At 34.2% G+C, this 16,034-nt stretch overlaps 1 protein-coding gene across 1 annotated transcript in view; it reads left to right on the top strand.

Moving 5' to 3' along the window:
* The window catches only part of GABRG1 (gamma-aminobutyric acid type A receptor subunit gamma1), an 89,746-nt gene extending 74,438 nt beyond the window's left edge, over window positions 1–15,308 (top strand). Inside the window, exon 9 of the mRNA XM_040238138.1 lies at window positions 10,002–15,308. Coding sequence (XP_040094072.1) covers window positions 10,002–10,271 — 270 coding nt within the window. The 3' untranslated portion in view covers window positions 10,272–15,308. The remainder of the gene's footprint in view (window positions 1–10,001) is intronic.
* The last annotated feature ends 726 nt before the right edge of the window (window positions 15,309–16,034 follow it).

Here is a 16,034-nt window from a genome sequence, read left to right as displayed (position 1 = left end):
AGAAAGTACTTTTGAATCACCTCTGCAAAGAGTGGTTATTATGCTGTGAAGTTTTCCATATGTAGTAAATTCTTTGCCCTAGAAAACTCCTCATTTAAGCTCTCTGTTTGAATCTATTTTTTGTGATAGGATTTTAATTTCTAATATGGTTGTCCCACAAACCTAATTTTTAGAGATTAATATCCCTCTTTAATGTTTGTATTCAACTGTGTTTGAAAGACGCAGCTTTCTATGTCATAGAAAAGATATCTGTTTGGCTTTGTACCAATACAGTTGTACTCTCTTACTCCCCCTTCCTAGGCATATGTCTACCTTAACTTATAAAACATCAAGTTGGTAAATTAGAATTAATTCTACTGACTCTAAAATACTTAAGTATTGGATGACTAACTATAATTTCTTTTTATAATGGCATTATAACAACCTTAAAGTAATACTTAACTTTTACTGAGTGTACCAGGAACTGCTCTGTTTTACATGCATAATTTCATTTATGCTCATAGGCACCTACTAAATACTTTGCACAAGGACAACCTTAGAAAGTGAAGAATCCAAGACTCAAACCCAGGTTGTTTTTGGTGCCAGAGGTCAAGCTTGTAACCCTTCCTTTATGTTGTCTGTTCTTAAAAGATTCTGAAAAATAAGACACTTCATTGCTAATTTCACTAAATGTTCTCCAAGCAGATGTGTTCCATAATAACATATACTTGACAACTATATAAAACAATTATGCATGAGTGGCAAGCTTGTAAACTTACCATACGTGCATGTGTGCTAAGTTGCTTCGGTGGTGTCTGCCCCTTTGCAAACCTGTGGACTGTAGCCAGCCAGGCTCCTCTGTCCATAGGATTCTCCAGGCAAGAATACTGGAGCGGGGAATCTTCCTCCAGGGTATCTTCCTGACCCAGGGATTGAACCCGAGTCTCTTGTGTCTCATGCTTTGGTGGACGGGTTCTTTACCACTAGCAACACCTGGGAAGCCCAAACCTACCATAGCAGATACATAATGAAGCATGGGATTTTTCAGATTATGTGCTAAATTTGTAAGTTCTAGGATATAATGCATTTTTTCCTGTCCCTCATTTTTCATCAGTTTGTTTATATAATTTTGCCATACTTTAAAATTATATTATGTTGTACTCCAAGGACCAAAGCATTATGTATTTGCTTCCAGATTTCCACAATATTCCAAGGAAGAATAACACATTGTTGGTGGTACATGTTTCAGAATTTACGTGGTAGAACTAGCCTGTGATTCTCTCAAGTTGATGTCATTTTAGCTTATTAATAAGATTTATTATGGTCTCTGAATGGACAAAGCATCAGGAGGCAATGATTTCAAGTTTAATACCCATTTGCTATTTTTTTAAGTAACGAAAAACACAGGTTTTCTACTTTCTTCCTTTACTCCAAGCCAAGCATCCTCTCTGGATTTTCCATTTCATCATTTACTCATCCACAGCTATTTTCAGTTACTACCGTGACAATTTTATTTCTGAACATTGTGAATGAGAATGTCTAAAATAAAAATAATTGACATTATAGAATAACAATGTACAGTCTCACATGGATTCTAGAATTTCATTCTAAGAATATGTGATGTAGACTAATATTGTCTAAGGCTATTGTAGGACTACAGATAATCAGTTTGACTCCAGGTCATGTGCTCTCAACCACCTTGCCAGATGCCTCACTCAGGAAGCTGAAACACTGGAGTGCAAGCTTTAAAATTATGATGTTCATATAATTGTTCATTCATCAAATATTTATTAAGGACACCCAGGTTCTAAGTATTGTTCTAGAATAGCTATTTAAGAAAAAATTATCTATATGTTTAATATTTATAATATATCACCAAGCCCTAGAAGCAAAATACTAAAGCTGAAAAAGTAAGGAATGAAAAATAAATGAGTGCTTAAAAGCACTAAATTATAAATATTGAAAAGTTAAACATTTAATTGACTACTTAGAGAAGAAATATATTTAGAGCTATCTAAAATAAAACTCTATAGTATCTTCTTTCTGTTCAGTTACATGCTTCATTAGCTCTTTCAATACTAACTGACACTTTAAGTGAAAAACTGGACCACTAATCAAAGCTGACTCCCTGCCTAGTTCAGTGTTGAACCATATGGTCTCGCTAATCAGGTAAATCAGAACACACTTTTATGAAGAATAGATAGCTCTGTTTGCTGTTGTCTCAAAATGTTCTATTTAAGGGCTTTGTGGAATCTGTATTTTTCTTCTGGTCCAGCCAGGAGAATCAAATGCAAGCCTAGACCCAGAAATCTGGCAGCACCTTCCCTTTACACCTGTTTCAGTAGTTTGTGAGTTTATCTTCCTTTCTCATTCTCTATGTCTCTGTTCTGCCAACACTCTACTTTATTTTATAGGCCCCAAATTGTGAATAGTTTAAAACCAAGCATTTCCTTTCCTTCACCAAATTATTTATGGCAATGGGCCAGGACCAAAGATCTTGCCTGGAGTCATTGAAAGGTCAATGTGTCTATTTAAATGATACTCAAGGGCGTTCTTGAGATCTCTTTGACTGCTTAGCTGAGAATCCCTGAAAAGTTCAATTTATTTTACTTAGGAAGAGATGATGCATGCATAAGTACTAGGTTGCTTCAGTTGTGTCCGACTCTTTGCAACCCTATGGACTGTAGCTGTCCAGGCTCCTCTGTCCACGGACTCCCCAGGCAAGAATACTGGAGTGGGTTGCCATGCCCTCTTCCAGGAGAAAGAGATGATACTTGAACACAATAGATTTTTAGCTTCAATGACCGCTCTAAGAGAAATATAAGTTAATAAAAATGTTTTCTGCCGTATTCTCCATGTGATATTATACAATGGACCTCTTCTCTGTTTCTCTTACTTCATCTCCCACCTTCCTTCCTTCCTCCTATCATTTCATCCTTCCTTTTGTCCTTCTATCATTGTCTTATGTCTGTATTTCTTTATTTTGTTCTTCTTTATCTTTTATTGTGAATGTCAGTGCCATTTTGACTCGGTCTTTCTTACCATAGCTGAGAAAAGAAGAGACGCTAAAGGAAAAGGAAAACAGGAAAGATATGCCCATTTGAATGCAAAGTTCCAGAGAATAGCAAGGAGAGATTAGAAAGCCTTTCTTAATAATCAATGCAAAGAAATAGAGGAAAACAATAGAATGGGAAAGACTAGAGATCCCTTCAAGAAAATTAGAGCTACCAAGGGAACATTTCATGCAAAGATGGGCTCAATAAAGGACAGAAATGGCATGTACCAAACAGAAGAAGAAGATATTAAGAAATGGTGACAAGAATACACAGAAGAATTACTCAAAAAAGATCTTCAAGACCCAGATAACCACAATGGTGTGATCACTCACCTAGAGCCAGACATCCTGGAATGCGAAGTCAAATGGGCTTTGGGAAGCATCACTACGAACAAAGCTAGTGGATATGATGGAATTCCAGTTGAGCTATTTCAAATCCTAAAAGATGATGCTCTGAAAGTGCTGCACTTAATATGCCAGCAAATATGGAAAACTCCGCAGTGACCACAAGACTGGAAAAGGTCAGTTTTCATTCCAATCCCAAAGAAAGGCAATGCCAAAGAATGCTCAAACTACTGCATGATTGCACTCATCTCACTTGCTAGCAAACTAATGCTCAAAATTCTCCAAGCCAGGCTTCAACAGTACATGAACCCAACTTCCAGATGTTCAAGCTGATTTTAGAAAAGTCGGAGGAACCAGAGATCAAATTGCCAACATCCGTTGGGTCATTGAAAAAGCAAGAAAATTCCAGAGAAACATCTACTTTTGCTTTATTGACTATGCCAAAGCCTTTGACTGTGTCCATCACAACAAACTGGAAAATTCTTAAAGAGATAGGAGTACCAGACCACCTGAACTGCCTCCTGAGAAATCTGTATGCAGGTCGAGAAGCAGCAGTTAGAACTGGACATGGAACCACAGACTGGTTCCAAATCAGGAAAGGCTGTATATTGTCACCCTTATTATTTAACTTATATGCAGAATACATCATGCAAAATGCTGGGCTGGATGAAAAACAAGCAGGAATCAAGATCACCGAAGAAATATCAATAATCTTAGATAGGCTGATGACACCATTTTTATGTCAGAAAGTGAGGAGGAACTAAAGAGCCTCTTGGTGAAAGAGGGGAGTGAAAAAGCTGGCTTAAAACTCAACATTCAAAAAACTAAGATCATGGCATCCAGTCTCATCACTCCATGGCAAATGGATGGGGAAACAATGGAAACAGTGGGAGACTTTATTTTGGGGGCATAATCACTGCAGATTGTGACTGCAGCCATGAAATTAAAAGACTCTTGCTCATGGAAGAAAAGCTATGACGAACCTAGACAGCATATTAAAAAGCATATACACTACTCTGCTGACAAAGGTCTGTCTAGTCAATGCTATGGTTTTTCCAGTAGTCATGTATGGATGGGAGAGTTGGACTATAAAGAAAGCTGAGCGCCAGAGAACTGATGCTTTGTAACTATTGTGTTGAAGACTCTTGAGAGTCCCTTGGACTGAAAAGAGATCCAACCAGTTAATCCTAGAGGAAATCAGTCCTGAATATTTTTTGAAAGGACTGTTGAAGCTGAAACTCCAATACTTTGGCCACCTGATGCGAAGAACTGACTCATTTGAAAAGACCCTGATGCTGAGAAAAATTGGAGGCAGGAGGAGAAGAGGACAACAGAGGATGAGATGGTTGGATGGCATCACTGACTGGATGAACATGAGTTTGAGCAAAGTCTAGGAGTTGGTGATGGTAGGGAAGCCTGGCCTGCTGTAGTCCCTGGAGTCACAAAGAGTCATACAAGACTGAGCATCTGAACTGAATATATTTTAATTCTATTCATTGAGAATATAATTCAGATATGTTTGTATCAATATCTATTTTCAGTTAAATTTAGTGTACTAAATATATTGAATTATAGACACAAGATCCCCTATGAAAGAGGTAAAGATATCAGAAAAGCAATAGTAATAAACAATCCAAATAAAGAGTCGTTCATTTTAAAACTCAAATATTCAGCCGTTTGATGATAAAAATACCAGAAAACTACTTTATACCTATATTAGGAGCCTGGGAAGGAAATGACAGTCCACTCCAGTGTTCTTGCCTGGAGAATCCCAGGGACAGGGGAACCTGGTGGGCTGCCATCTATGGGGTCGCACAGAGTCGGACATGACTGAAGCGACTTAGCAGCAGCAGCAGCATAGCCATTTGAGGATGGAACCTTCTTATTTGTAATCTCTCAGTTGGTGGAAATGTTAAATGTTTGAAGTTTATTTCACCAACAGTGGACAAGATGGGCTTCCCTAATGGCTCTGAAGTAAGAATTTCCCTGCTGTGCAGGAAACCCAAGTTAGATCCCTGGGTCAGGAAGATCCTCTGGAGAAGGGAATGGTTGGTTACCCACTTCAGTATTCTTGCCTGGAGAATTCCATGGACAGAGAAGCCTTGTGGGCTACAGTCCATGGAGTTGCATAGAGTCGGACATGACTGAGTGACTAAGAATGGACAAGACACTATGAAGAGAATGACAGAATGTGTTCTCTGCTTTCAGGGCTCTGTAAATCTAGTTGTGGAAAAATGAATTAGAAGTATAAACAGAAGATAAGAAATACAGTGCAAATAACAGTCCAATGTAAAAATCAAAAGTAAACAAAGACACTGTAAGGAAGGAGAACTTAGATAACTGGTTTCAAATACCTTTTCAGCCCCAAAATATTTTCTACGACAGATATAAGTTAAGCATATTTGAAGATGTTCTTAATGAAATAGAGATAGCCGCCGCAGAGTCCGAACTAAGTGGGCTGTCCCATGCACAGAAGGAGTCTTGAGACATTATGTAATATAGTTTGTGAAACACGAACAAGCACATAGTGTTGAGAAGAGGCTATACCATTGTGAGTGACAGTGCAGTGGGTGGGCTTCTCTCATTCCACTGTAAATAATTTATTCAAAATGTATGCAAACTAATTCTTCCAAGTGGGAATTTGATAAAGAAAATGACAAAGAAAGCATGACATCATTGGAGTAGTTCTCTGAAGAATAAATTGCAGTTTTCAGGAAAACAAATTAGCAAGAACATTTGAGAGAAGGAACCATGTAATCCAGGTTGAGGTTTACATATAAGAATAAAAAGTAGACTGTTGTATTTCTCAAGCTGTTTGTCTAAAGCAATAACCACTAGCTAGGTTGATTTAAATTAACTAAAATCAACCAAAAATTTAACATTTAAATATTAGTAGCAGTGGTCACATTTCAAGTGTTTAATAGCCACATGTAACTAGTAGAAACTTCTAGACAATGTTGGTTTAAAAATAGGAATCTTAGGAAAGAAATTAAGCCAAGTTGAGGATAGAAAAGTTGTTTATTGCCAAGATGTTGAAGTCTCCAGCACAATGTTAAGAAATTTAGATTTTGCCCTGTCAGCACTGAGAAGCTATGAATGTTTTCAAAGATGGCATATTTGTTTCTATATTTTTGAAGATACCTATAAGTAGCATGGAATACTTTTGAATTACAAAAGAAGCAAGGAGATAAAGACTACTGCAAAAGTTCAAGATATAATATATTACTGAGACTGTAACTAGAATATAAGAGTGGAAATACAGTGTGAAAGGTATTTTTTTGTGTGTGTATTTATTTTGGCCATAGTACCCAACCCACAGACCTTTCTTCAGCTAATACATGTCATATCTTTATGAATAAGCAATCCTCTACCTTTTAGAGCACAAAAATAATGAAAAGCTGTATCAATACAGAGTTTCACCAATTATAAACTTTCTTTCCTATAATGGTATTTGGCAAAGCTCCCAGGATTATTTGATATTGGTGAAATCTGAAATACAGTAAGAAGCTTACTTGTGTATGGTTGAAACAAATGAACAAATAAAACAATGTACAAATGTACAAGTGAAAATACAATTCTCTGCTTATCAGCCTTGGTCCCAACCCTCAGAATTAAGTTTATTTGTTTTTTTAACTTTCTATTTTTTACTTTCCTCTGATAATTATTTACATTAACTTCTATATTCTTGATGTACCAAGATTGACAACTCAGAATGACAAAAATCTACCTCATATCTATTTTAACACTAATATAGTTTCATAATATTTGAAATTTTGACTGAAAATTAACTAAGTATACTCATGTATAACTTTTTGATGAAAAATTAATAGTAGTGATACTAGTCAATATTTTATAATATCAATAACATGACCTAATAATGTCTGCAATGTCTGTTAATTGCTAATACTAAATATTATTAATGGTAGTAGTATATGATCTGAATAGTAAATATTGGCCTTGGTGCTTAAAGTATATTTTGTATATTAACTATATGATTAAACTATAAGTAATAGAGTATTTAGTATATAACCAGATACATATATATCTTTAATAGAATGGGACTGATTTCTCAAAATGTTAAGTTCAGCTATATTCTTAGTGATTTTTTTGAAATAACAAAAAGATGATATATTCTCAAAACTACATCATTTGAAGTGGAAAAAAATCCTATTTGATTGTTATTTTCTTTATATTATTTAAACAGGTCTATTTTATTTTCTCAATGTTTGTTATTTTGGGTGGACATCAGGATCTTTATTTGAGAAATTATAAGGTAGGCTATGCAGTTGTACTTCAGATAAATAAAGTTTGTAATGTTTATATTTTTCCAATTCATATTTCAGTGGTTCCAGATTACAAATTTGTATATCACAAATATTTTATTTTACTGATACTATATCAACTTTTTAGTTATTTTTCTTAGTACATACAAAATTCACTTCAAGTCACGTTCATCATTCAATGAAGTATAGTTTCAGTTTATGGTGAGTGGCATTTTGAGGGAGATAGCAGGAAACCAGAAAACCATCAATCTAAAGTGTCCCTGCAATAGATGTTCTCCATGATTTTGGCCACCAGGGATTGGTTCATATTTTAAGTGAAACATTTGCAGTTTTCCTCCATTTTTGTGCACATTTATGTTTGATCATCCTTCTCATACAAAATTGATATCTTCCAACAAACACACTGTCTCCGTTTATGGCAGTTCTGAGTGATAAAGGGAATGTGTTTTATGTCTTATAGCCTTGAAATTGCATACTAACAATCTTATATTTTAACCACTTTCACTCTGATTAACATTGGAGCATATGCTATTCAAGTATCAAGTGATAAGAAAATTAATACAAATTATCTCAATTTTGTACATGTTAGTGCTCCACTAAAATTTAGGAGTCTAGTCAAGTAAACCCAAGTATCAGTCTCAGAAGATCATCATTAACATATAATAATATATTGCCTTGTTTTTCATGATACGTGTGCACAGGTTCAGTCACACATTTATTTGTTTTTAGGGCATTGTTTATCTTTGAGCTGCACAATTTGTTTATTTTTATTTTTATTTTTTTATTTATTATTTATTTTACTTTACAATTCTGTATTGGTTTTGCCATACATTGACATGAATCCACCACGGATGTACATGCGTTCCCAAACTAATATGGATAGTATACCTTGTGTGGTGGATTTATCTTTTTAAAACATCATTAACTGTGATTATTTGCTTTTTGCATCTACTGAATGTTTAATATTTATTGGTTCAGATTATTTATTTTAGAAATAAAGTGGGTGTGAATATAGGTCCAAATATTTTTAAATTCTCATTTTTGTGCTTGATTTTCTAAATCTTTATCATACAGTGTTTAATTTTCATAGTTTTGAGATTTATTTTAGAATTTAGGATGAAAAACTTTTATAAACATTTTCATTAGAATTTAAAATCATGATAAAACAATTATTATAATTTCAGCATTGTATTCAGTGTTTACAAAATAAAACCATTGATTATATTATATTGTGAGATTCACATCTAAAATAACCCCTGAAATACGTGGATGTCCTAAAGAATAAGGGTTACTAAAGATGGCAATTTTCACTCATAATTTACTTGCCATTTTATTTAAGCGTTCATTAATGTAATTCTTCCCCAGCTATGGGGAGGACTAGAATGAGACAATATTTGGTAGAATGAGCAAAATTTTGAATATCAGTTGTTTCCAAGCTGAGTTTTTAACTCCTGCATGTTCTTTCTTCCAAACACAATGCTTCATGCTTATCCACAACTCCAGACCTCAAATATTTTTTATTCATTTACACCTTCTTAAAATTTTCTGCTTCATCAAAATCATATACTAACAATCTTGTATTTTAACCACTTTCACTCTGATTAACATTGGAACATATGCTATTTAGGTATTAAGTGACAAGAAAATTAATATGTCAATCTTTATTATTTGTTCTCATTATGACTAAAATACAATACAGAATATAACCACAGCAAACCAACAGATGTTTATAGTATTGTAAATGTTTTACTGTAAAATATCATAGAAAATATAGTTTATCCTCATTTTAGAATTAGATTCATGGTCAACAATAATTTAGTAGATCATCTTTTCAAAGGTATAAAAATATATTTCATTTTTTAGTGTCTTTTTCCTTCAAAATCTTTGGAATATAAAATAATATTTGTATAGTACTCTTGCCTGGAAAATCCCATGGACGGAGGAGCTTGGTAGGCTTCAGTCCATGGGGTCGTGAAGAATCAGACACGACTGAGCGACTTCACTTTGACTTTTCACTTTCATGCACTGGAGAAGGAAATGGCAACCCACTCCAGTGTTCTTGCCTGGAAAATCCCAGGGATAGGGGAGCCTGGTGGGCTGCCATCTATGGGGTCACACAGAGTCAGACACGACTGAAGTGACTTAGCAGCAGCATACTACAAAGTAATTATCGCCTAAAAAAAGATGTTAGGATTGAATATTTGTTTGATTTTTGAAAAGTGCAATTTTTTTTTTTTTTTTTTTTTTACTGCATATCACTCCTAGAGTTTGCCTTGAGGGGACAAATTGATCTTTTTTATGCTATTTTTTCCTCAACACTCATTTATTATCTTACTTAGATGTCCTCTGGACTCCATCCTGGATCCACTCTGATTCCAATGAATAGCCTTTCTCTGCCACAAGGAGAAGATGATTATGGCTACCAGTGTTTGGAGGGCAAAGATTGTGCCAGCTTCTTCTGTTGCTTTGAAGACTGCAGAACAGGATCGTGGAGGGAAGGGAGGATACACATACGCATTGCCAAAATTGATTCCTATTCTCGAATATTTTTCCCAACAGCTTTTGCTCTGTTCAATCTGGTTTATTGGGTTGGCTATCTTTACTTATAAATCCTACTTACTAGGAAAAATGAAAAAGAAGTCTGACTAAATCCAACATAATCTACTGTCCTTCAATATTGCATGAAGTTTGAATTCAAAATGCAGAGAAACCAATGGTTTAAATGTGGATAGTTATTTTACCTATTTATTGGCTTTCATAGGTAAATAAAGTAGCAGCTTTCAGTTAAATGTACTTTATATAAAACAGATTATTGCAAAATTCAGCCTATTAAAATAGTATTGTATATTTGTACTTTAATTTTCTTTATTTTTGCATATATCCTATTAAGAGTTTGCATTTATGAGTTCTGTGATTCATATTTTAAAGATGGAATAATTTATTACAAATTTTATTTAAATTTAACCAATTGTTTGTAATGGTAGCCTAATCTAACGCCTAATGCTATGTAATCTGTTTTTGCCTAGAAAATATTGTTAATTTGATTTTCTTTTCTTTTTCTTTTTATGCTTTGTTTGGAATAGAACTAGTTGAAAACATTAAACCATTATTTCTTTGGGTTGATTTCTAAGAAGCTTTACTCCTCCAAACAAATTAATTTAAAACTTTTTATTTTTTAAAGAAGAAAAAGCCAGTTTTTAGCTTACTTTTAATCTACTTCATTTCCTGATGAAATATTTAGGTTTGGTGGCTTGCAAACTAGGATGGAGACTATCAAAGACACTTAAATACAGGTGAAAAGAAATGAAAAATATTACATTTAACCATTTTTTTCTCTGTTTCATAGCATTTATGAATAACAAAGAGAATAATACTGAAATGTTTAGATCTACCAAGCTTAAAATTAAATGACTTTTTTTTAACCTTCTACAAAAGTGTTATATTCCTTAAATTAACAACAACAAACATTGAGGAACAGGGCTTGTATTTACTCATGTGGCTAAAGAATATTATCCAACAAATTGATTTGAAATTCAATTTGAGGATATTGTCTTAAGCACATGCTATTAACATTTTTCAGACCAGTAATATTCTGGAAACACAGTTTCAGGCCTGTGTTGCATATTGTCTTTTCCAGTTCCTAAATTTCAACTTGGTCAGGTTATAAATTGTAATGACATTCTCTTTTTTAGAAAATGTGAGCAGGCACAAAAATTATATTAAAGGTGAAATTCTGTTAGAGGTACCTCTAATGAAAATGAGTGTATGGAACTCTCAATTCTGAGAGACAGGAACAAAAATAATCTTACTATAGTTTAGAGCCTGTTGGTTAATAGTTTTCAAATGTCTGTTTTGTTAAGAGGCGAGTTAAACTCAGGCTTTAATGATTATATTCCTATAACTAGTTTGGCATATCAATTATTTATAAGAACTCCCTATTCATTCACCATAACCTAATCATTTGGAAAATCACCAGGGTGATCTTGAGGGTAGCCTTTAAAAATTGTTTCCATTGTCAACAGCAACTATCAGGACAAAGAGTTTTATGGTCCTGACCCATCTTATGGTATGAGGAGGAAGCTGTCTCTTGTGCTCTTGACACCACATGGTTAGTGAATACATGAGTATGCTCTGGCATGGTATTACTTAGGTTTTTAGAATATATAGGGGTTTTTTCAGTCTAGTATATTTCATTTTGTATCAACAACCTACATCTGAATTTTTTCACTTTGCTTATAAATCTTGGGGAAAAGTAATAATGAATTAAGTGATATTGCCCAAATATCCACCGACACTGCTTTTTTTGAATGGAGAGCCAAATTAAACTTTGGCCATGTATATATTCACTTACAAAGTGCTCATGCTTTCATTTTTATAACATTGCATATTGACAGATATTCTTAAAGTAAACATTCATTTAAAGATAAATGAAAAATGAAGTACCAATGAAGAATAAATCATTTCACTAAAATGTATCATGGGTATTTCCATGTTTTAAGCTCTGGCCTGCTCATTATCATGGGGGCAGTTTTAATTCTGGTATTCTTTCGAGTCTATCTGAGCATGACCATACTTCAAAATTCTTAAAAATAAATATGAACAACTTTACTTTTCTCACTGTGTTCCATACTATTAACAATTTCACATTGTGAATAAGAGAAAATAAAATATGATAAAAGTTAGATAAAAATATGACAGATGCTTTTCTACATACGTTCATTGTATATACCATTAAGACATGTGATTTGTTTTCAAAGCCAGTGGTATTCTGAACAGTTCTATTTAAACATGCAGATCAGAAGAGGAAGTGTGTACAAATTTTATTCTTTCTAAAAATGAGAGTGAAAAGAAGATGCAATTAGATTATTTTTACAAGAAATCAAGTAGATCTTACTTTAAAAGGAAATGCAGTCTAATCCCTGTTTCTCTCTTCTTTAAAGTATTAGTTTTATTATCTTAAGAAAGAATTCTTAAAAAAAAAATTCCTCCTCTTTCTCCAGGTGAGTTACATCTTTATTTTATTGGATTCACTGGTACTTGTGTTTTCTGACTGTTTAAATATACACCGAATGACATACACCAAAAAAAAAAAAAAAAAAGATATAGTTAGAGAAAGGATAATTGGACCAGAGGGACTTAAAATAATTTGGAGAAGTGTTAATTCACATAGCACTATCCTCTAAATATGTTACCAGGATCTAGAAGTATTGAAAAAGAAAATCGTGACTAGCATGATTTTATTCTCTTGGATTTATGAGTGCATGAAAATATTTTATCTATTTTTGAATTGCATAGATAGACTTAATTGAAATAAAATTTCAAGTCATTTCTGAAAAAAAAAGAACTTAGATTTTCTGAGAATTCAGTAGGGAAAGAGCATAATTCAAGAGTAAATCTAGTGACATAGAAGGTGTTAATATAAGCTGAAATTAGACAATTCATTGGATACATTATATTTTAAAGCTATAGATTTCATTAAGGAGTTTTTAAAACATTAACCTTAGGTTAAAGTACAATAAATATGGGGAGAAGGAAATGGCAACGCACTCCAGTGTTCTTGCCAGGAGAATCCCAGGGATGGCAGAGCCTGGTGGGCTGCCGTCTTTGGGGTCGCACAGAGTCGGACGTGACTGAAGCGACTTAACATCAGCAGCAGCTGCAGCAGGTGGTTTAGACGGTTAATAATCTGCCTGCAATGAGGTAGACTCAGGTTCATTCCTCATTGCAGGCAGGGGTTGGGAAGACCCCCTGGAGAAGGGAATAGCTTCAGTATTTCAGTATACTGAAATATACTGAACCCACTTCAGTATTCTTGCCTGGAGTATTCCATGGACATAGGAAACTGGTGGCCTATGGTTGATGGGGTCATGGAGTCGGACACAACTGAGCGACTAACATTTCACTTTTCACAATAAATGTGGGTAAATATAGAAACAACCCCCAGGGTTTTTTCCCCTTTAGTGTGTTCCCACATTCTGATATTAAATTTAATCATAAAATATCTTATATTTAAGCTTAATAACAAGACCCATATTGAGAGCTACATCCTTTCCAAGGATTCAAAATTAAAAATAATGATTGACAGAGCTCCCATATCAAAGGCCCATAACTCTAAGATGTGAAATTGTATTTCAAGTCAAGTGTGTTGTGAAGAAAGGCATCTTGTACTTTGATTATGCAAAAGATTTAGATCAGATGATATGTTTGAGTTTAAAATTTAAAGTGATTACCAATAACTGAATAAATGCATAATAAATAAATAAACACATGTATAAAATCATCAGTTTATTTTTTTGTTGCTTAGTCATTCAATCATGTCTGATGCTTTATGACCCCATCAACTGTAGCCCACCAGGCTCCTCTGTCCATGAGATTTTTCAGGCAAGAATACTGGACCAGGTTATCATTTCTTCCTCCAGGAAATCTGTCTGATTCAGGGACCATAACTGTGCCCCTTGTGTCTCCTGCATTGGCAGGCAGATTCTTTACCACTGAACCACCTGGGAAGTCTCCAAAGTTTTACACCAGTGCCTATTTTCACTCTGGAAAAATTCAGCAAGATACCACATTTGCAATTATAATATTTCATTGATCTTAGTGCTGGAGTTTAAGTGAAGTGGTTCCATAGACCATTAATGATTTAGCATTTGTCCCAAGAATAACATTTTGAAACTAATTTCTGACCAATCTATTTTTCTTTACATCATCAAATTTAGGTAACTCCCTTCGTCACACCAAACAAAGTCCAGACTTACTTGTTATTGTTTCTATTGGTCATCATGGTTTTTGCTGCTGGAGAGCCCTTGACAAAGCATAGTAAACTTTACCATAGTAAAGTCCATTCCCAACCTTCTAACAAAATTTTCTAAATGTTGTTTCCAGACACTATTGACCACACTGCTCTAGTCAATGTAAGGTCAGGTCTGCTTTTCTTGTGTTTTCATTTTGAAAATAACCTAACTTAATTCAAATATTTATGCAGCACTTCCTATGTATAAGGTAATGAGGTACAAGAGGGAATATAAAAATGAACTTTCCTTAGGAAAATTATCATATCATCAAAAGATGAGTTATACAAGCTAAGGAAGGGAGGGTAACTCTGAGAAAGTTTCTTGAAGAATATGTGCTTAGAAATGGGAGTTTGAGAATTCAATATGTCAATAGCTGAGGTTAATAGAGAACACATTTTCCAGTTGAGTAAACATCTTGAATAAAGAAGAAGAATCAAATAAAAGTTCGTTTTAATTGAAGGTTAAAATTCATACAGGGACAGGCAAAGATGAGGCTAGATAGATAGGTCTAGCCCCATAATAGAGAGGCAAGAATACAAATTTCAGAGGGCTGGGTGATACAAGCCTGGCGTGCTGCAGTCTACGGGGTTGCAGAGTCAGACATGACTGAGTTACTGAACTGAACTGGGTGATACCAATTCTTGGGGAGTTTATGATGTTACATGAGTACAGAAGCATCATTATTAATATCACAAAAGTTTCATCCTACTGGTGTGTGATGCTTAGAATAAGAAAAACCAGTTAGGAAGCTTCTACTATAATACATGGAAGGAGAGAGAATGAAGGTCAGTACACTAGGAATAGAAGTTCAGTGGAGTAGGGGGAAAGATACATCCTGAAATAAAAGGAAAAAAATGGCAAACAAGAAGCTGTGATTAACAGACAATATTAACTAAGTGACATGCTGTGGGTAGGAAAGGGGATCCTGTATTGCATAGTAGGTATGAGTGTAAACTGACAGTAAAACATTACAAGGTAATTTTGGACATATTATGATCTTGTTACTTGTAATATTTTAATCAAATGCTTATTTTTCCTACTGATCTAAGGTTTTCCCACAGTCAGTTCAGTTCAGTTGCTCAGTCGAGTCCGACTCTTTGTGACCCCATGAATCGCAGCATGCCACATTTAGGGATGACAAAAAAGAATAATCTCCTGAAGTACAATCTGTCCAAATTATTGTTATTTTGTAAAAATCTGTTCCCTCACTGAAAGGGCTTTCTCCTCAAGTAACTTTCTCTTCTTTCTAACTAAAAAAAATACTATATTTGGAGAAAGAGAGGAAGGGAGGAGAAGTGTGAGTAGAAATAGGCTGCTGAGTGACCAGAGAAATCTAGGAAGTTGGTTTCTGATTCTCAAACAATTTCTGAAATATTTGTCTCAAAATAAATTTTTGTTGGACAATGGAATATACCTGGTCCCTTTGAATCTGTGTGAATATAAGATGAGCCTGTGATAACTATAATGCAGTTAAGCTGAAAAGAGTTACTAATTAAAAGCTTTTAAGATATAGATGATCTAAATATAAATGGTTTGGATCTTGATAAAGAACTGTAATAACAGTTATTTGTGTCCATATGT

This window comes from Oryx dammah, unplaced genomic scaffold, assembly GCF_014754425.2.
Source record: "Oryx dammah isolate SB20612 unplaced genomic scaffold, SCBI_Odam_1.1 HiC_scaffold_3, whole genome shotgun sequence".
In the NCBI taxonomy this organism is placed as follows: domain Eukaryota; kingdom Metazoa; phylum Chordata; class Mammalia; order Artiodactyla; family Bovidae; genus Oryx; species Oryx dammah.
The sequence above is the reverse complement of the archived record's forward strand: the minus strand, read 5'-3'. Positions and strand labels throughout refer to the sequence as shown.